Here is a 20,492-nt window from a genome sequence, read left to right as displayed (position 1 = left end):
TAATATATTGCTGAGTCTGTCCACATGTTAACTTCACCGTATATGCCTCTACATCAGCTATTGACCTTTATGTAACTAGAAACATGATCTCTTGAAGACTAGAATAAAAACACATTTTGATCTATGCTATTGATTGGGGACTGTTGTCAACATACCTATACCACTGTTTTGGATACTTACCTTTTCGGTGTGCTCCAGGCAAGATGTACTGCCATGAATTCTGAAAATAGTACCTACAGTTATTCATTTTCATTTATGTGTTATTGGTTCCATGATTGCTCTTACCTTCATCGCTTTGGTTTTTAAATCCATCTTTATTAAGGAATCTGGCACAATATGCCCAAAACCACAGCCATAGAAGAAGTCATACTTTTTTGCGTTGTACTTGGAGTAGTTAATATGGGGAAGCTCCACACCACCCACTTTTTCCACTGTATCATCATGTAGGCTTTCATAAGTACACCAAACCTGCAAGAGGAGTATGAAAACATAAGAGCATACAGCAAATCTTGTTGTCTCACATGCTTGTCTAGAGAGCATGACTAAGCTAGAATCTGCAAAATTTGAGATTTCAAGTTGCTCCCTTCCAAATTAAACTGCTTATTAAACTGCTTATTCTTGCAAAACGTTTGGCTCAGGTTGCAACTCAGAATAATGTCCACATATTTGTGTAGGTAAGATCTCCACAGCAATATTGGCTATATTAAAATCTCTAACTTAAAATGAACAGTAAAGTTTTTGGAAATACAATATGGTATCCTTTATTGGTAAATACATTCTACTAGCATTAACAATCAAAATCTTACACTACTTACCTTATTTTTTTTTTGTGTGTGAAATGCCTTCAATCTATGAAGCAGGAGATGACATCAGCATGAGACAAGAATAGTGGCGTTTACATATGCTATTGCAGCAATGATGAAAAAGTAACATGTTGCAATTTTAAGTCCAGACTCTTGCTCGTAGAATTGGAGCAGAGTATGCACTGCGGGAAGCGAGTGCAACAGGTCCGTCAGGGTAAGGAGTAAATCGTAATCGAAAAGGGCAATCTTATGTTCTATACCCCCAAGTGTAATGCCACGGATGTTAGGTGACCCGCGCACCATAATAGCAAGAGGCTCTACTACCAGGGCAAACAATAGGGGCGACAGGGGGCAGCCCTGCCAGGTGCCCCTGAGAATAGAGATGGGCTGTGTAAGTTGGCCATTAACACGTACCCTAGCGAGGGGAGAAATGTAAGGGGTCAAGATGCGCGCTATCATGCGTGGCCCTAGACCTACTTTCTGCAAGACAGCGTGAAGAAATCCCCAGTCCACCCGGTCGACCGCCTTTTCGGCGTCTAATGAGAGCAGACAAGCCGGGGTCCCCCAGTGCCGCGCCTTCCCTACAAGATGCGCTACTCGCCGCACGTTTTCTGCTACTTGACGTTGTTGGATAAAGCCTACTTGATCAGGTCTGACGATGTAAGGTTCGCTAAGCCGTTTAGCCAGGATTTTAAGTTTATAATTTAAGATCTGTATTTAACAAGGCAATGGGGCGAAAAGAAGAGCACAGTGTGTGATCTTTCCCAGGCTTTGGTATGAGGCTATTTCCGCCATTACAATATCAGGGGACGGCCCGACAGTGTCCGTGAATGAGTTAAAAAGGCGTAGCAGGTACGTTTGGAGATATGGCAAGAAGGTGCAGTAGAACAGGACTGGGAGCCCATCAGGGCCCAGTGTTTTTCCCAGTGGAAGTTCCTTGAGGGCACCAGTTAGCTTCTCCAGTGTGATTGGTTCCTCTAGGAGCTCAGAGTGGTAGTCGCCCAAGGGTTCCCAATCACAAGCGTCTAAGGTGGCGGAAATCTGAGTTGGGGTGGGTGAGTCTCGAGCGTAAAGTGATGCATAATAATCTTGAAACGTTCGAAGCTTATCAACTTCCGTAGTGGCCCATGATCCGTCTCCTAGCTTAAGTTTCGCGATGCGAGCTTTGGCTGCCCTCACCCACAGGCGACATGCCATCACCGTTCCTACTTTGTCTCCTCTATCGTAGTAGCGCTGCCGTAATGCAAGTAAGGCGTGTTCCGCTGTATTCGTCCTGTGGGCCCTAAGCTGACCCCTGAGGACCGCCAGGCATCGCTTATGGCTTGACAAGGGCCCTTCCTGATCCAGTTTCTCAAACAGGCGAGCTTCTCATGCCCTTGCGATAGCAAGGGACATGAGCACACCCCTTATCGTGGCTCTAAATGCATCCCACAAAACAGGAAGGGGCGTGTCAGGGAGGTCGTTTGTTTCAAAGTAAGATATGATGGCTGATTGGAGTTCTTCCCTATCCACTGGATCCCTAAGAATATGGGGCGGAAACTGCCATCTTGTAGGCCGTATGGGGTGTGCAAAGCGCTCATGGAGGAGTAGTTCCACGTGTGCATGGTTGGAGATTGAAATGTCGGAGGTGTCGGCAGAAAGGGTGTCCCCAATCAGCGAGTGGGAGACAAAGAGAAAATCAATGCGAGAGTATGAGCGGGTGTGAGTTGTAAGCCTCAGGCGAATGGTAACGCCAGACATCTATAATATTTAAAGCAGTAAGGGAGTTTTTCGTTGCCGCCGACATAGCGCCCACCCCATGGAAGGCACCCGCTACGATCCATCTCAGTATCCCAAACCAAATTAAAATCTCCCCCAACTATGAGGTCCGTATTCGCCGGCCCGATCTGTTCGGGAATAACCCTGCGCAGAAAAGCATCTTGGTCCTGGTTTGGCACGTACACATTGCAGAGGGTGAGTGTGCGATGCCCTCTCCTGACCTCCACTTTAAAAAACCTTCCCTCCATGTCCCGGACTTCTTTAGTGTCGCCCTGTGGAATGCCCGCCCTACAAAGAATGGCGATGCCCGCTGTCTTGGTAACTGCCGAGGACCAAAACTGGTGTGGAAAGTGTAGATGAGACATGAGCTTGACATCGTACCTAAGGAGGTGGATCTCTTGTAAGAGAATGATGTCCGGGTTCTGCAACAATAAGTAGCACCATATTTGGCGGCGCTTATGGGGGGGATTGAGCCCTTTCACAATGAGAGAAAGGACCCTCAAACATGGAACAGAGGTCATAGTCAGCTACTGTATGGTAGTGTCGCTGGGGCTAGCAAATGGTCCCTGGAAGTGGATAACCCCTGGAGGTTTTCCCTAGCGTTCAGGTGTCCCCCCCCCGCCAAGGGGACAGGTATGGAGATGAAGGAGGAGGGGAGGATAGATACAAAGAAAACAATATAGTAACTGTATTGGCCAACATGGCCAACAACATCCTAATCCAGTCCAGGGAGTAGCCAGGCACACCGGCACAGGCTGTCCCGGAGATGTCACTCTCCCAGGAATAGGTGTGGGGGTCGGTCATCGGGCTGTAAAGTAGATCAAGAAGTCTGGGACGCAGCCCCAGGCCGCCGCCGTCGTGGCATACAACAAATGTCCAGTGAAGCACCTTGTGTAGTAAGGCAAAAAAGCAGGAAGGGGGCGTTGCATTGCCTCGTTGGTGGGTTAGAGCCTGCCTTAAGGCATAGGGGAGTCATGCAGCCTGACTACTGGAGACAGAGTGATTCAATTGGTTGCGGCAACCTACAAGCCTATAGGTGACACGGCTCCATCAGGACATCCTGTGCATTGTAGGGTAGTCTGCCAACTGAGTAGAGAAGATCTGTCGCAAACCTTTATGAGGGAGCACCCAGCCCAGCAGAATTCTGCCCATGTCAGTTGAGGTGTGGGCCCTCCTGAAGCTCCTAGTGGGAACACAGTGTAGTGTTCCAAGTTTCTGCCAATTGTTTAGTGTCAGGGCGGTATGAACTTGCAGACGTCACGGATCACTAACCTTTTCTGTGGAAAAGGAGTCTCCTGGGCCTTCCAAGCAGTCGTCCGCCAATGGTTATGGCCTCTCACGCCTGCTTGCAGTGGGTATTTAGATCTCAGGTGAAGACTCAGGAGGGGGCACCAGCATGCAGGAAGCCTCCGCATATGTCGTAGGTGATGGCGGCAAAGTGACGCGCTGCACTCGGGTATCAGGCAAAGGGCCGGCCTGCTGGTGCAGATGCTTAGGGCAGGGGAGCCGCCTCCGGGGTGTGCCCTATGTCCCAAGGGTATGACAGGGGGAGCAAAACTGCATGTGGCCCAGAGCGCAAGCGATGTCCCCCAGCAGTGGCACCGGCACCCTACTGCCCCTGTACCTGTCGGGGACCCACGCTTCCGGACCTCTCTGCCGGCGATTGATTAACACTGTCCAGGCCTGAGGTTCCCCACTGCAGAAAAATGGTGGGCAGCTCTTCTCCCCGGGTTACCAGCCAGCTGACCAGTGAACTCGTGGTACTTTGGTTCTTCTGGCGGCCTTTCCTTCCGTCCGGAGCAGGCACCGCTCACAGGGCCTCACTCCAGCAACTCCAGAGGCCCCCGGTGCAGTCCCCCGGGGTCAAGGCGATACCCAAAATGGCGGGCGTCCTTGAAGGGATTGGCTCTCTCCCGCCAGCGCAGTCTGCCTCCTCCCTGGTCGCTGCACAATCCTGGCTCGAGCCCGGCCATCTCTGGGCTGCTCCCGCTCCTCCGCTTAGGTCACAGTGCAGGCGATCTCTTAGCGGCTGAGTGTCTCATTAGGTGTAGGGCACCTCAGCAGGGGTGGGCTTCTAACTCAGGTCTGCCCCAGCAAGGCCCTGATTTGTGTAGGCCGAAGATGGCGGCAATGCAGTCAAACCTAAGATCGGGCACTCCCCAGACGTCCAGCCCGGCGCCTCCCAGCCCCCAGGGTCTCACCGTGTGCTTGGCCCCACAGGCGGCTGTGATCTCCAATCCAGGCCCCCTCTCCGAGGTGACGGCTATTCAGGGGCACTCCAGGGCAGGCGATGCGAAATGGCGGGCGCTTTCCCGCCAGGGATAACAGGCAGTTACTCTCCAGGGCGCCACCAGGAATGTTAGGGAGAGAGCAGTTCGAGCCCGGGACCTGGGCCCCGCACCTCCGACGTTCACCACCAAGCGTGGGTTTGCAAGGATCGCCCACTCTGGAGCGCTCAAGACCTGGCTCCTCAAAATGGCGGGCGCGTTCCCTCAGGCCGGAGCCCGCACTGACCCCCGCTGTACACTCCGCTATTCACCGGCCAGGAGAGTCGCCAGGCCCCCAGGAAGCAGCCCAGGTCTTCACTGTAGACAGTTGCCCCCAGGTAAGGCCCCACCAGTGCTGATTGCAAGCTTTAAACGCTGATTTCGCCAGCGGCGGCCCGGAGCCTCAAAAGCGTGTGTCTCACTCCACCTGCAGCGAGACCACGCCCCCCGGATTTCCTCTTTTAAATACAAATAATGGTTGGTAAAAGTTCAGGATATGAATGTCAATATTTTACAATTTCTGATAGTAGCATCTTATTTAAGGTGTAGGAGAATGGATCATATGTGGTGACACGTCACTCAGTCCTGCTGTTTCTTTTTGTGTTTCAGTACTATATCACAGGGAATATTTTGCACCATTATTTCACCCATTTTATATACTTTTTGGGGAATTCACCTTTCCTCAATTTTGCTGTTGAATGTTCACCATAGACTCAGAAATTAGTTTTCCCTGAGCAATTTTTCCTTAATTGCAAGACTTGACCAAATGGAAGATTCTCTTTTAGGGATTCTGGGTGGACGTTATTGAAATGCAACAGGTTTATGTTTATGTTTATGGGATTTGTAAAGTGCATGACTACCCTTGGGCATCTCAGCGCTGCGATGCGAGAAAAAAAGAGCAGGAGGGAGGGACTAGCCTTGTGGAAAGAGCCAGGTCTTGATTTTTTTTCTGAACTGGGTTTCATTTTGGATGGATCGGATGTCGGGATCCAAGCTGTTCCAGAGTTTGGGTATTAGATGGGAAAAGGATCTACCCCCCCATCTGGCTACTTTAGCAATGGTGCTCTTCATGAGGAATTTTGAGCTGGATCTCAGTTGTCGTTGGGGAATGTAGTGGGTAACCAGTTTTTGAATAAGTGCAGGGCCCCTCCCGTGCATAGCACGATGAGCTAGATTGAGTGCTTTAAATTTGATTCTTGCCTTAACAGGGTGCCAGTGAAGTTCCTTCAGACTAGGTGTAATTAATTGACTGTCGTCTGGGTATGTTTAGTAGTAACCGAGCTGCTGCGTTTTGGACGACTTGCAGACGGTTAACTACATATTTCGGGGATCCCAGGAAGAGGGAGTTGCCGTAGTCCAGCCTTGAGACCACTAAGGCCTGGACCACCGTTTTTTTTACCATCTTCGGGGAGCAGAGGCATGACATTTCTGAGCATGTATAGTGTCCCGAAGCAGGTGCTGGAGTGTTTTTTAGCCTGGGTCTCCATTGTGAGATTTTTATCTAGCCACATGCCCAGATTTTTTATGGCTGGTTTGGATGACGGAGGTGGTCCCCAGGTAACAGGCCATGGGATATTAACGTGGGAATTCAGGCTATTGCCCAGAATCATCAGCTCCGTTTTATCCCTGTTCAACTTAAGTTTGCAATCAAGCATCCATAATCCAATTCTCTCGAGGCACGGGGTAAGTTGTCGGAGGTCAGAATTCAGGGTGTCTGAGATTGAAAAGACTAGTTGCGTATCATCCGCGTAAGACACGACAGAGATACCAAAATCTTGTATAATGCGTGCTATGGGGCTGAGATAAATATTATGATGAAAGAAGAGCATAACCTCATACGCCGATGACACTCAACTGGTCCTAGCCATTAAAAACAATGGACCAGAGGTGGCAGAGCGCTTTCAATGTGGAATGCTAGCTATCGAAGAATGGATGGCAGCGAACTGCCTTAAGCTGAACTCCGGAAAAACGGAGGTGCTTATTTTTGGACCTCTTTCTCCTGACTGGTCAGCAACCTGGTGGCCTGCAGCTATGGGTGACCCCCCCAGGCCGGCTTCTAAGGTTAGGAATTTGGGCATAATCTTTGATGGTGACCTCAACTTTCTAGCTCATGCAAACAAGGTAGCAGCAACAGCCCACCACAAGCTAAGGCTGATCAGAAAAATTCTCCCATTTTTACCGGACTCTGCTGCCAAAACCCTGGTCACCTCCCTAGTACTATAGTCCCTAGATTACTGTAATGGACTTTTTCTAAATGCTCAGGTAAGGGTTATCACCAAGCTTCAGACTATTCAGAATGCAGCTGCACGTCTGCTCTCAGGGACACCTAAGTTCACTTCCATAGCAAACACCATCAGGAAATATCATTGGCTGACCATCTCCAATCGAATTAAATTTAAATCCCTGTGTATTGTATATAAAACATTGAACGATTCAGGACCTCTGTACTTCAAGGACCAGTTCAGATTCTATAAACCAACCAGACAGCTTCGATCGGCCAATCTAAATTTACTAGCCACCCCACGATCAAAAACTGTCTCTTGGGGGACCGTCGCTTTTCGGTTGCAGCTTCTAAGCTGTGGAACTCTCTACCCCAGAACATTAGGATGTGCCCTTCCTTGCTACAGTTCCGTAAGGGCCTCAAGACTTGGTTGTTCGACCAATAATTGGTCAGCACTTGGCGAGCTTTCGGGAGGATCTAGGGAACAATCTAGCGCCAAGACGCCTATGGGTAATCGCGCGCTTAACAAATGGCAAAAATAAATAAATAAATAAAAATTAAATTAAAAAGGGTAGGGCTCAGGGAAGATCCCTGAGGTACTCCCCAGGGGGCCGGGAAGGGATCGGACTTGAACCCACCTTCCACACATTGGAAGGATCTGTCCCTTAGGAACAAGGCCACCCATTCTTTCGCTGTGCCTTTATGCCCACTTCTTCCATTCTTTCTGTTTGCAAAGGTTGTTGCATTCGGTTTGTTTGTAGAAGACTTTACGTATTAATGTGTTCCAATGCACCTTACGTTTCAGATCAAGAAATGATTGTTCTTTGTGGGTTGATGCTATGGTGAATTTGAGAGAGTCATTTATGTTGTTCATCCAATGACTGAAAGTAAGTGAGAGATGTTCCTCCCCTTTCCAGATCACAAATAGATAATATTAATAAGTCACCACAAAGAAGACCTTGTAGCCCATAAGGTAGGGAGCATGGCAATCAAAGTGAGGCAAGTATAAATGTAATGTTATCCAGTCTCTACAGTGACAGGCCCTCAAAGCTATCCTCACTGTTGAAGGCTCTGGCTGTCTTATTAGGAAATCCAGAGTACACATTAAAATAAACATTCTGCTATCTCAAATTCAAAACAAGCTGAAGACTAATTCAACCACTATTTTAAAATGTTATTAAAAATCAAATTCAAGAGCGATGCCAGATTTGTAATAAATATTTAGGAAAAGTAAAAGCTACCTTTTCCCTGCCTGAAGCTCCTGGAGGTAAATTTGAATTAGCCTGCCAGCAGCCCCGTCAATGACTGACCTTAATGAGGTATGCAAACCTCTCCCAGAGCTGGACGAACAAGTTACTTACCTTCGGTAACGCTTTTTCTGGTAGATACAGTATCTGCCTGTGAATTCCTCACTTTGTGAATATCCCCTTGCGTCAGCAACATTCGGAAATTCTTTTCGTAGCTTCGCGTCGATGTGGACTTGGACGTCATAGAGACACAGCATCGCACGCGACTCCGCTGACGTCACCAACGCCCATAATAGGTGATTACACCATTTCTGCCCTTTTTTCCGTGCCTTCCAGGCACACGGACGGACCAATGACAGTATATATATACCTAGTATACACAGTACACGATAGTCAAGATAACACACACAGTGTGAAGCAAATGTAAGAAAACATTTGAAATAACACATTTTCTTTGACCATAAAACAAATACAATACAGATACTCTGGTATAGAAGAGTGGACAACGGGGAGGCGGGTGGGTCAGTGAGGAATCCACAGGCAGATACTGTATCTACCAGAAAAAGCGTTACCGAAGGTAAGTAACTTGTTCTTCTGATAGATACATCTGCCAGTGGATTCCTCACCTTGTGAATAGAGTCCCACAGCAGTCCCCTCTCCCGGTGGAGGGTGTCCACACTCCTATACCAGAAAATCCTGGAGGACAGAACGCGCAAAGTGGCCGTCCCTCCTCACCTCGGTATCCAAGCAGTAATGCTTCGCGAAAGTGTGGAGGGAGGACCAAGTTGCGGCCCTACAAATATCCTCTACAGGAACACCTCTAGACAAAGGTTGACGACTTAGCTCTTGCAGAATGAGCCCTTATACCCTCTGGAGGTTCCTTACCGGCCAAAGAGTAGCAGATCTTTATACAGAGGATGATCCATCTTGAAAGAGTTCTTTTATGAACCGCTCTTCCTTTTTTGCAGCCAGCAAACCCAATGAAGAGCTGGTCATCCACTCAACAGTCTTTAGTTCTGTCCAGGTAAAAGCTCACCGCCCTCCTAGGGTCCAGACGGTGTAACCTCTCCTCCTCCTTGGAAGGGTGTAGTGGAGGATAAAAGGTAGGGAGGGTAATGGATTGTCCCAGGTGGAAGGGAGTCACCACCTTAGGGAGAAAAGTAGCCCTGATCCTAAGAACCATTCGTTCAGCATGAATGGTCAAGAATGGGAGCTTGGAACTAAGAGCTTGAAGCTCACTTACCCTCCTTGCCGAGGTAATTGCAACCAGGAAAACTGTCTTAAAAGTCAAAAGCCTCATAGGACACTTGTGTAAGGGCTCAAAGGGAGCACCCATCAAGTATGTTAAGACAAGATTTAAGTCCCATTGAGGCACAATAAAGGGAGTAGGAGGGAATTTATTAGTGAGACCCTTCAAAAATCTTAAAACTACAGGAGATTTGAAAAGAGACGGCTGGTCCGGCAAACATAGAAATGCCGACAAAGCCGAAAGATAACCCTTGACTGTGGCAACAGCAAGCCCTTGCTGCGCCAAAGAGAGAGCAAACTGGAGAATATCAGATAAATGGGCTTTCAAAGGGTCTACAGATTTCTCTCCACACCAGGTGACAAATCTAGACCACCTGTATGAATAGATGGACTTAGTGGAGTCACGTCTAGTTGAAAGAATGACATCCACCACATCGTGTGGGAGAGAAAAGGAATTCAGGTTGCCCCATTCAATCTCCAGGCATGAAGGTGTAATGTCTGGAGGTGGGGGTGTAGAACCTGCCCCTCCATCTGAGAGAGGAGGTCTGCCCTGAGAGGGAGACGGAGCGGCGGGTGAGAGGAGAGGTGGAGAAGATCTGTGTACCACACCCTTCTTGGCCAATCCGGGGCAACCAATATGACTTGGGCCCGGTCTTGGCGAATCTTCCTCAGAACCCGAGGAATCAAAGGTATGGGAGGAAATGCGTAAAGGAGTTGTCTTCCCCAACTCAAATGAAACACATCCCCCAAGGCTCCTTGCATCGGATACTGGAGACTGCAAAAAGACGGGCAGTGAGCATTCTCGTGAGTGGCAAACAGGTCCACCCGAGGAGTTCCCCACATCTGAAAGATGTCTTGAACTACCTCTGGATGGAGCCTCCACTCGTGGTCGGCCGAGAACTGCTGACTGAGAGTGTCCGCACGAACATTCAGAACTCCGGCCAGATGATTTGTCATCAGACAAATCTGATGGTCCTGAACCCAGGACCAGAGTCGCAGAGCCTCCCTGCTGAGACACTGCGACCCCACTCCTCCCTGCTTGTTGATATACCACATCACAGTCGTGTTGTCCGTCAGGACTTGGACTGACCGACCGCGAAGGGAAGGGAGAAAGGAAGGCCTTGAGCGCCAAACATATCGGCCGCAATTCCAGAAGGTTGATATGAAGCAACCTTTCCTCTGGAGACCAAAGACCCTTGACCTCCAGGTCCCCCAGATGAGCACCCCACCTTAGAGTGGATGCATCCGTTATTACTGTGGCCACCGGAGGAGGCAGTTGAAAAGGCTTCCCCTGAGACAGGTTGCCTTCCACGCCCCACCAAGTCAGATCCGCTGCAGCTTCTCTGGAGATCCTCACTGACTCCCTGAGATCTCCGTTGTGCTGAAACCACTGCCTGCGGAGGCACCACTGGAGTGCCCTCATGTGCCAGCGTGCATGGTTGACCAACAGAATGCATGAAGCCATCAGACCGAGCAGGCGAAGGACCTTCAGGACTAGAACGACCGCTCCATTGTAAAATAAAGGAATCATTTCCTGAATGTCGCGAATCCTTTGAGGAGGAGGGGATGCACGACATACAGTTGTGTCCAGTACAGCACCTATGAACAGGATGCGCTGGGAGGCCACCAGGTGAGACTTGGGTACATTTATCGAAAAACCCAACCTGTACAACAACTGGGTAGTCTCTTGCAGATGTTGGAGCACTCTCTCTGATGACTCTGCTTTGATCAGCCAGTCGTCCAAATAGGGGAATACTGGAATCCCCGACCTTCTGAGATGTGCTGCCACCACCGCCATCACCTTGGTAAAGACTTGAGGCGCAGTAGTAATTCCAAAAGGAAGGACCGCAAACTGATAGTGTTGTGACCCCACCGTAAAACGGCGATACTTCCTGTGCGACTTCAGGATTGGGATGTGAAAATACGCATCCTGCAAGTTGAGCGACACCATCCAGTCTTCTTCCAGAAGCGCTTGAAGAACCTGAGCAAGGGTGAGCATCTTGAATTTCTCTTGTTTCAAATAGAGATTCAAGATCCTGAGATCCAGGATTGGACGAAGTCTGCCATCCTTCTTAGGAATCAGGAAATACCGGGAGTAGCATCCCTGACCCCTTTCCTGCTCTGGGACCACCTCTATCGCACCCTTTCTTAATAGAGTCTGCACTTCCTCCTGTAGAAGCAACAGATGTTCCTCCGTGCAGAAACCTTGGCAAGGAGGGTAATTGGGAGGGAATTCCCGAAAGGGAAGGGCATACCCATTTTCTACGAGATTGAGAACCCAAAGATCTGATGTAACCGATTCCCAATCCCGTAGAAAGTGGGTAAGCCGACCCCCCACCGGACCCGCATGATCCTGAATGGCGGAACTAGGGCTGCTTTTCTGTGGCTGGGGGGTTTGAGGAGGAGGAGGAGGAAGAGGCCTGAAGTCCACGAGGACGAGCTCTTTGCTTTCCCCTGTAAGATCTGTACAAGGGATTCTGCTGCTGCTGTTGTTGTTGCTGCAGCTGACCTTGTCGATAATTGCGAAAGGAAGAGCGTCCAAAACCTCTGAATCTCCTGACCGAAGAACCTCTGATCTGGAGACCTAAAGATTTGGCAGTAGCTCTACTGTCCTTAAACCTCTCTAAGGTAGTATCGGCCTTTTTGCCAAAGAGACCAACACCATCAAATGGCAGATCCAATAAAGCTGCTTGAACATCTGCAGAAAAGTCTGATGATTTTAGCCAAGCCGACCTTCTCGTGGCAACTGCAGTGCCCATGATGCGAGCCACAGAATCAGCAGTGTCCAATCCGCTTTGTATTACTTGGCGTGCCGCCGCTTGAGCGTCAGACAACACTTCCTCAAAATCACTCCTACTTCCATTAGGGATCTTAGGAGCCAAAGAACGCATTGAATCTATAAGTACGTGCACATATCTCCCCATGAGACAAGTGGCATTAGTGGACTTCAATGCCATACTTGCCGAGGAGAAAGTCTTTTTGGCCACCTGATCCTGTTTCTTGGCCTCCTTATCCCCAGGCACTTGGGGAAACGCACTCAAAGACTTCTTTGAACATGCTGCCTGAATGACCAGGCTCTCAGGAGAAGGATGAGATGTTAAAAAGGTAGGGTCTTCTGGTGCAACCCTGTATCGTCTTGCCACACTTTTGGAAACAGCTGGAGCAGTTAGAGGCTTTTTCCACACCTGCATAATTGGCTCTGTTAAAGCCTCATTAAACGGAAGCAACGGTTCCACCACTGAACTAGGCGAGTGTAGGACCTCAGTAAGAAGATTAGACTTAGATTCAACTGTCAGCAAAGTAAAATTAAGAAGTCCCGCAGCCTTCCTCATTACTACATGATAAGGCTGGACGTCCTTTGAAGGTGCATCAGAACCTGATAGTAACTCCCATTCCGGGGAAAAATCCAGGCCACTAGCATCTGCTAGGTCTTCAAAGCAGTCTTCTTCTAGTTCACCTTCCTCCACATCAGGATGAGAGTCAATATATCTCTGCTCCTCCAAAAGGCGTTGTGCCTCCCTCCTGGACCTCTCCTTAACACGCCTCTCCATTGGATCCACCATCGACTCCGACTGAGCCGGAACCGACGTCGGTATCGAATCCGATGGCCCAGTGGGTTGTACTCGAGGTCGACTTGGAGCGGGCGACGCCGGGATCGGCGTAGACGACTTCGGCGGAGCCGTGTATTGCCATGGCGGCGGCGGGCCGGCATAAACGGCATAACTGGAGCCGGGGCATAGGAGTGTGGCAACCCCAAATTGAAGGCCAGTGGACCCATGGGACCCGAAGCTGCTCCAGAGGGGTACCAAGCCCTCGAAAAGACGCCATACATAGCGCTCAAAAACGCTGATGGGTCTTGGCCTGGGGCAGGAAAAGGTGGCTGAACACCCTCAGGCTGGACTTGAGGTGGGAACGAATCCGGCTCCTCCACAGGCACAGATTCCCCTTCCACCGTAACTTCTTCTTCCTCTCGGGCCGGGGACGGCGCCGGAGACGGATTGGAAGCCGGCGACTGCACCTGCAACTCCGAAGGCGAAGCCTCACCTTCCCGATTCGAAGTTTCCTGCGGTGGGATCACCTTCGATCGAACCTTCTTTGGCGACTTCGATCTCGAGTCCGACTCCTTCCCCGAGTGACGTCGGGACTCATGTCTCCTCTTCTTATGCTTCTTTCTTGATTTTGAAGCATGTTCCGTAGAGGACTTAGAGGTCGACTCCTCTCGAGATCTGGATCTTGACTTCGACCTCGACCTCGCCCTTCTCGAACGAGATCGTGAAGACTTCCTACCTTTGTCAGCCTTCAACTTCGCCACCAGGAGCTTGGTTTCTCTTTCCCGCAGGGCCTTTGGGTTCATCTTTCGACAAGATGAACACCCATCGACATCATGGTCAGAGCTTAAGCACCATAAGCAGTCCTCGTGCGGGACCGTGATGGACCTCATCTTCCCGCATTCCCTGTAGGGCTTGAAGCCAGTCTTCTTTGTCGACATCGTCACGAAACAAAGAAGCAGAAAAACGAAGGAAATAGCAACAAAGTCACTAGAAAGCTACTGAGATTCCCCGAAACCGTTAGCTTCGACGACGCGGAAAAAAGAGAACTGATGTCATCACGCCGGCGTGGGCCTAATATGGGCGTCGGTGACGTCAGCGGAGTCGCGTGCAATACCGTGTCTCTATCGTCGGCGCGAAGCTACGAAAAGAATTTCCGAATGTTGCTGACACAAGGGGATATTCACAAGGTGAGGAATCCACTGGCAGATGTATCTATCGGAATAAGGTTTACTACTAGTGGCAGGTGGGCTAGGTGTGAGGCAAGTGATTCATATCAGCTTAGGAAGGGCCACTGGGAAAGTACCAGTAGCTTCATTAACTTGAAAGGAACAGAGACAATGCCTGCCCATTCATAGTTTAGTTTAACGGGAAGCCTGAGGAAGGGAAGCCTTTCATCCCAATTTGGCTGGCTGGTCTCCTGCCTACTAGGAGAAGGAGCTGGTCCTAGAACCAGTTTGGTTTAGCTTAGAAGGAACGGACCACTCATTTCCCTAAACATCCTAGATTCAGGGGCAAGGCAAGCTACAAGAGGCCTTTTTTCCAGAAGTGCCCACCTGACCCAGTGCAATTAATTCTAGACAGAACCCAGCTGGTGACCTCTGCTGTATTAAGTTCTGACCTTTAAGTGCTGTCCCTGACTTCTTGGGACCCTTGGCTGTGTCCAGATAGGCTTCTCCAACAGCCTCTAAAAACCTGGACTTGGAACATATTTGGACTTTTAGATCTCCAAAGTATCAGGACCAACAATCCGAGTGAATCGGTCAATCAAACCAAGACAAGTAAGTGTGACATCACTGGGCAACAAAATCAAGTTGGTTCAGCTTTGAGCTTTTTACTTCTTGAAAAACTTGTTCAGCGGACTCTCACAGCAAGCATATTTGACTTCAGTGCAGACATCCCAGATACAACAGTCTTTCCCTACTGGAGGGCTTTAAACTCCAAAAAAGACCAAACGCAGAAATCTTGATCTGGCAAAGGCACAAAACGCATCCGACTGACAAGAGGACTTCTATGGGCACAAATTGAACTTTTTGCACTCTGAGGGTTTCTCATCAAACAAACTGCATCAGTGGGATTTTGCCAAACTGCTATTCAGCGTTGAGAGAACTTCCTTAAAGAAAGTGTGCAACCTTGCCCTGCTGGAGGATCTCAACTTCCATCTCCTCTACACCCGACCGATCTTAATCCGGCCACCATAACATGTGTTAGGAGATTAAGAGCGGGGAGGCCGCTCTTTTCGTGCCAAGGTCCCTGCTCTCAGGAACTCGGTCCCCCTTTCAATCAGGAACATCCAGAACCATTTTCATTTCAGTAAAACACTGAAGACCTGGCTTTTCTCCAGTTAGGGTCCCACTCTTCACTCCTCTGTTTTAAGCTGTTGTTGCAGTCTGTTTCTTGCAGGGGACTAGTGCTGAGAAGCCCCGTTGCTGTGGCAGCTATTCTCTTTACAAATGTAATCCATTCATTCATTAATCTTTATTTCGGTCTGTTATAACCATAAAAGGTACATTAAAAAACAATTTTACAATACCAATTAATCCAAAATTTGAGGTACAAAAAGGAAAAGGGCAATAATGAATATACAATTTTTATGATCTATTTCAAACACCCCATAAAACCTATCTATTGTCATAAATACATTTAAAAAGACGCGTTTAAAAGCTGAGCAAAAAAAATGTAAAATGGTCTCAGGGACGGATGAGACATTAATCACAATAAACATAACCAATTTTGTAAAGTGCAGGTACAATAGCTCTTTTACTTAGCATTTGATATGGGAATATAAACTTTTGACTGTAGAATTTTAACCCAGCTTTCTTCCTTATCAGGTATACATTAAATAGAAACCTACTTACACAGAAGACGACTAGCTGTGAAGTATCAGTCTTCAATATGCGTTCGGCCTCACTACAACTTTTAACTTTTTCCCTTGCTAATTTATATGTAGGGCAGAAAAAAAGTATATGCACATCATTTTCTTTGACCTCTTTTGTACATAGTGGACACAAATCATATCTACTGTCCACCTTGGTTCCACCCCATCTAGACATATTTGCATTTATTTGTAAAACCCCATATCTAAACTGCAGAAATAGGGATTTCACTAGCGGTGGGCCTACCTCATCCAAAAAAGTTTCAAATTGAACGACATATTTAAAGGCTATAAATTTCAAAGTTAAGGACCGAACAGATGAACTGTGTAGCATATTATTATTCATGTAGGTCCAAAAAGTAGACTTTAAAAGTCATTTACAAGATGGCGTCAGCTGTAACGGATCCTCCCAATAATGGGATAGGCCTAACTTCTTTGTCCATGAAATAACGTGTTTTAGCCAGGAAATATCCTTGCTTCGATCTATCTTCATGATCTCCTCAAGGCCTTCTCTATATTAGGTCAGCTCAGGAGTCGATCAAATCCTAACCCAAAATAGTAATGGTCTTAACACTGCATGATGATCAGTACGTTTAATGTTAAGGTCCATAAGTACTGGGATTAGGGGCGTTCTATTTGGGAGTTTTAATAATTTCCGAATGAAATTATTTTCTTCCCGTTCTAAGTTCTTTTTACAGTATGGCCCCCAAATCTCAGCCCCATAGAGCACGGCTGATTGAGCTTTGAACTTAAAAACCTCTAAGGTAGGATAAACAGCCTTAGAAGAACTGACCCTATGCTTTTTCAATATTGGCAGTGAATTTTGGAGCAACATTATCCTATTCTTTTCTAGTTGCCCCTTCCAAGACAATTTACTATCCAAGGTAATTCCTAATTAAAGCTTTCCACATATTCCAGTTTTTGGCCGTTTAAAACTAAATTCTTCTTAAATGATTTGTGTGGGTTTATTGACATGTATTTAGTTTTACTTGAATTGATTTCAAGTCCCTTCATAGTGCAATAGTTATTAAAATAATCCACTAGACATTGCAATCCCTTAGGGGTTTGCGAAATTAAAATTGTATCATCAGCAAATAATAATGCTGATATAACTTCGCCCCCGAGTTGTGGAGAATCATGTTTGCAATTTTCTAGATATTTAGGGATATCGTTTGCATACAGTGAGAAGAGTGTGGGTGCCAACACGCATCCCTGTCGTACACCCCTTCTCACTGATATTGCCTTAGATGATTCCCCCCTCGGCCCCCATCTTACTCTTGCCTAATTTCCTACGAGGAGCCTGATCAATTGCACAAGTAATTCTTCTGGCACCCCGGTATGTTTTGTCACAACAAGAAAGGGGATTGAGGCTTTAAGGGCCGCACCAAGAGTCAAGTTCCTAATGTTAGTCAAAGCAAGGGTGCGAGTGGTCTGGGATACAACCCCCTAGATCCCAACGTAGAACAAATAAAAATTTGTTCTGTACATCTAATTTCACAAATTGACCCCGCACACCAAATGAATATATGATAAGCACAATGTCAGTACTCAAACAACATTCGTTTTGTAACAAGGATAAAGTCCAACTGTTCTCCATACATATATAACATATTAGGAATCCAATCTGCACACCGTTGCATTGTTTCTTTATACTATACTTACGACACCTGTCCTTGAATTTGTCTTTGGATGAGGCATAGTTAGCCTTTGTGTCAAATGGGGCCTCTCTTTGTTTTGTAATAGTGCATCTACAAGAGAGACTCAACTGAATAACCAATAAGAGCATTTGTGTTAAGACAAGTCCTGCCTAAATGATTTGGTGTATACATTGTGCTGATTGTCAACTGTGACTATCTTCTTGCAGACTGCAAATTACAATCGTCTGGACTTCGACTATAGTCATATGTGCACCATTGTGTAGTCTCTTACTAATTTATGATGCCATAACATTGTGTATAAGTGGCTATTATAGAGTGCTAAAATGGGACAAACTTGGACTGTTTTTTGTTAATAAGAAGAATATTTCACTCTACTAGATTTTCTTTCCATCGTGTCAGATCGCGTTTATACAAGTCCGCTAATTCTAACATGTCATATTTGACATTGACTCTTTGGCCAAACCTTGCTCTGTAGATCCACTTTGAACCCCTACAAGATGTCCGCTCGTTTTTATGCTTCCTTACACAGCAACATTTCTGTTCCTGTACTTGAGAGCATTTGACTTACAAGCCCTACTTTAGCTTGGCTGTTCGTTCTGTTTTGACTAGCTCAAGATGGCGGCCATTGTATGTTTGCTCGCCATGTCTTCACAACAAGATCGATTATAGTTTGGTAGCACGTCTGTTAAACTGTAACACACTTACTTGACTGAACTTTTACGATTAGACTATCCTTTCCATTTTTATATAAGCACAAACAGACCCTTTCCTAGCTGTTTCCCGTTACTTTTCTGTTTTCGCTTTGACTAAGCTAAGATGGCGACCATTGTGATCAGCGTTCGCCAGGTCCTCGCGCCTTTTGGCTCTTACCAATTAGTAGTCTTAATTGACTAATTGTATACATTTGAGGACTATATATATCCCCTCAGCGGCGCTTGCATTATGGAACCGGGAGACCAGACGACCACACACGCACGCGACGAACACGCCGATTTTATGGTAAGCGCTGGGTACCCTAACGCTGTATGGACCTTAAAATATTGAGTAGAATGTACTCTTTACTACTCTTTGACAGCCAGCATTTTGGTTGGCTTTAAGTCCTTCATAATATTCACTGTGTTTATAATCTTGGTACATGACTATGTAGTTTGACCATGCCAAGATGGCGGGCGCGCTTGAATGTTGTTTCGTCTACCAATATGGGGGGCACTTAATAACAGGTTATGGCTCCCGGTCCGCACTGTCGCCTTGAATTGTTGATATTTTCTCTTTTTTCAAACAAACTTCATGAGATTAGTTTTTCTAGGCGTTAGCCTCTTAGATAACTTGAATTTCCCTGACTGTGTAAATAATAAAAGCCAGATTTTGGTAAAATGCAGACATTAACGCTATTTGATGACCTATTACCTTAGGATATCTTATATTCGGGTCCAAATAAAATTTTTTTCATATAACCTGTGCCCAATTCTTTAATTTCAGGCATTTACTTTGCTCTCTCCCTAACTCTACTGGATCCCAAAATGAATGGATGATTATATGATTACTAAATCTGCCTACTTTACAAACATAGTAAGTGCATATTTCCATCCCATATTGATTGTTAAGCGGCCCTTAATCCTCTGAATAGGCTGGTTCTTAAGGTGACGGGCTTGTTAAACAAATTTATCTTGTACAGACACACGACTTAGATTCCAATTAATATGTCGTTTAAATAGTCAAATAAGCCTGCCAGATAGTAATAGCTGTCTCTTGTTACGCAAAAGTCCTTTATATAAAAGACCATCATCATTAAAATATTGATATATTTACTTATAGAAACTTACTGCTTGTACACCTGCCAGGACGGATGAGACGTTTAACATAAGAATACACTGCGCAAAGGTATTTGAAATATGCTATAACTTTGGAGTTCTTATGAATACGGCATAATGTGCATCACAGTTAAATATTTCAGTAGACATGGACATCTTAAGGCTCCACGTTGGTCGAAAAAATATGCGTATTTTGCACATACCTGTCGATTTGACGTATATGTTTACAGATTTTGCATGACTTGCACATTATATTACTGCGATGTTTGTACATGGACATATGAAAAGCGTTATCTGCACACATCATGATGAATGTTTGCTGTAATTTGCACTTATTTACTAGCAGTATTTGTGCAAAGAATTGGGCTTCATTTGCTCATTTGTTTACAATACTAGCCGGCACCTTATATATAATGTGATATCATTTGTATTAATACAGGAATTTGATGATGAACTTTTTGACCCCCAGACTTTGCTTAGGGTACAAGAAATTGCATTTAACTAGCGAACTATTATGCAAATATCACCAGGTGTTTTCCGGTTAGAAGACAGTAGGCATTGTCCGTTCTCAAACTCCTGATCGTGAATAGAGAGTTAAAATTATCGATGACCGTTGAGTCATTATAGAAACATTGTGTTGTGTATTTCGGTTCAAACTCAGTAGGCACTGCTCATTGTAACTTTTGTTTACATGGTTGGGTAAACAATACCCTGTATATAACATACCAGTATTTGTTCAGCTTACCAAAATGCTTTGTAACAGCGCATGTTCTCCCTGGAATCTAAATGAATGGCTTCAAGTCCTTTTTCGTATAATGTATATATCTAAAAGGTCTGGTGTTTTATAAATGTCTTCTTGAATATAAAAAAAGTATAATTTAACAATTTGTGCACGTACTGCTGTATCTATACACACATTGAAATATATATTTTTGTATCTTTTTAAATATAGCCCTGAAGAAGTCCAGTTTCGGACGAAACGCGTTGGCTATTTTTATCTGCGAGTGTTTGAACAAATAAAGAAAGAATAAAACGAAGAAAATTGACTTGAACTAA

The 20,492-nt window shown here is 46.3% G+C and overlaps 1 protein-coding gene across 1 annotated transcript in view; it reads right to left on the bottom strand.

The window, feature by feature from the left end:
* Positions 1–249: 249 nt before the first annotated feature.
* Positions 250–20,492, bottom strand: part of LOC147732522 (carotenoid-cleaving dioxygenase, mitochondrial-like) — a 481,496-nt gene continuing 461,253 nt past the window's right edge. Inside the window, exon 10 of the mRNA XM_086954272.1 lies at positions 250–468. Coding sequence (XP_086810398.1) covers positions 250–468 — 219 coding nt within the window. The remainder of the gene's footprint in view (positions 469–20,492) is intronic.

This window comes from Lissotriton vulgaris, chromosome 2_1 (genome assembly GCF_964263255.1).
Source record: "Lissotriton vulgaris chromosome 2_1, aLisVul1.2, whole genome shotgun sequence".
NCBI lineage: Eukaryota > Metazoa > Chordata > Amphibia > Caudata > Salamandridae > Lissotriton > Lissotriton vulgaris.
This window is presented reverse-complemented; position numbering and strand designations above follow the sequence as displayed.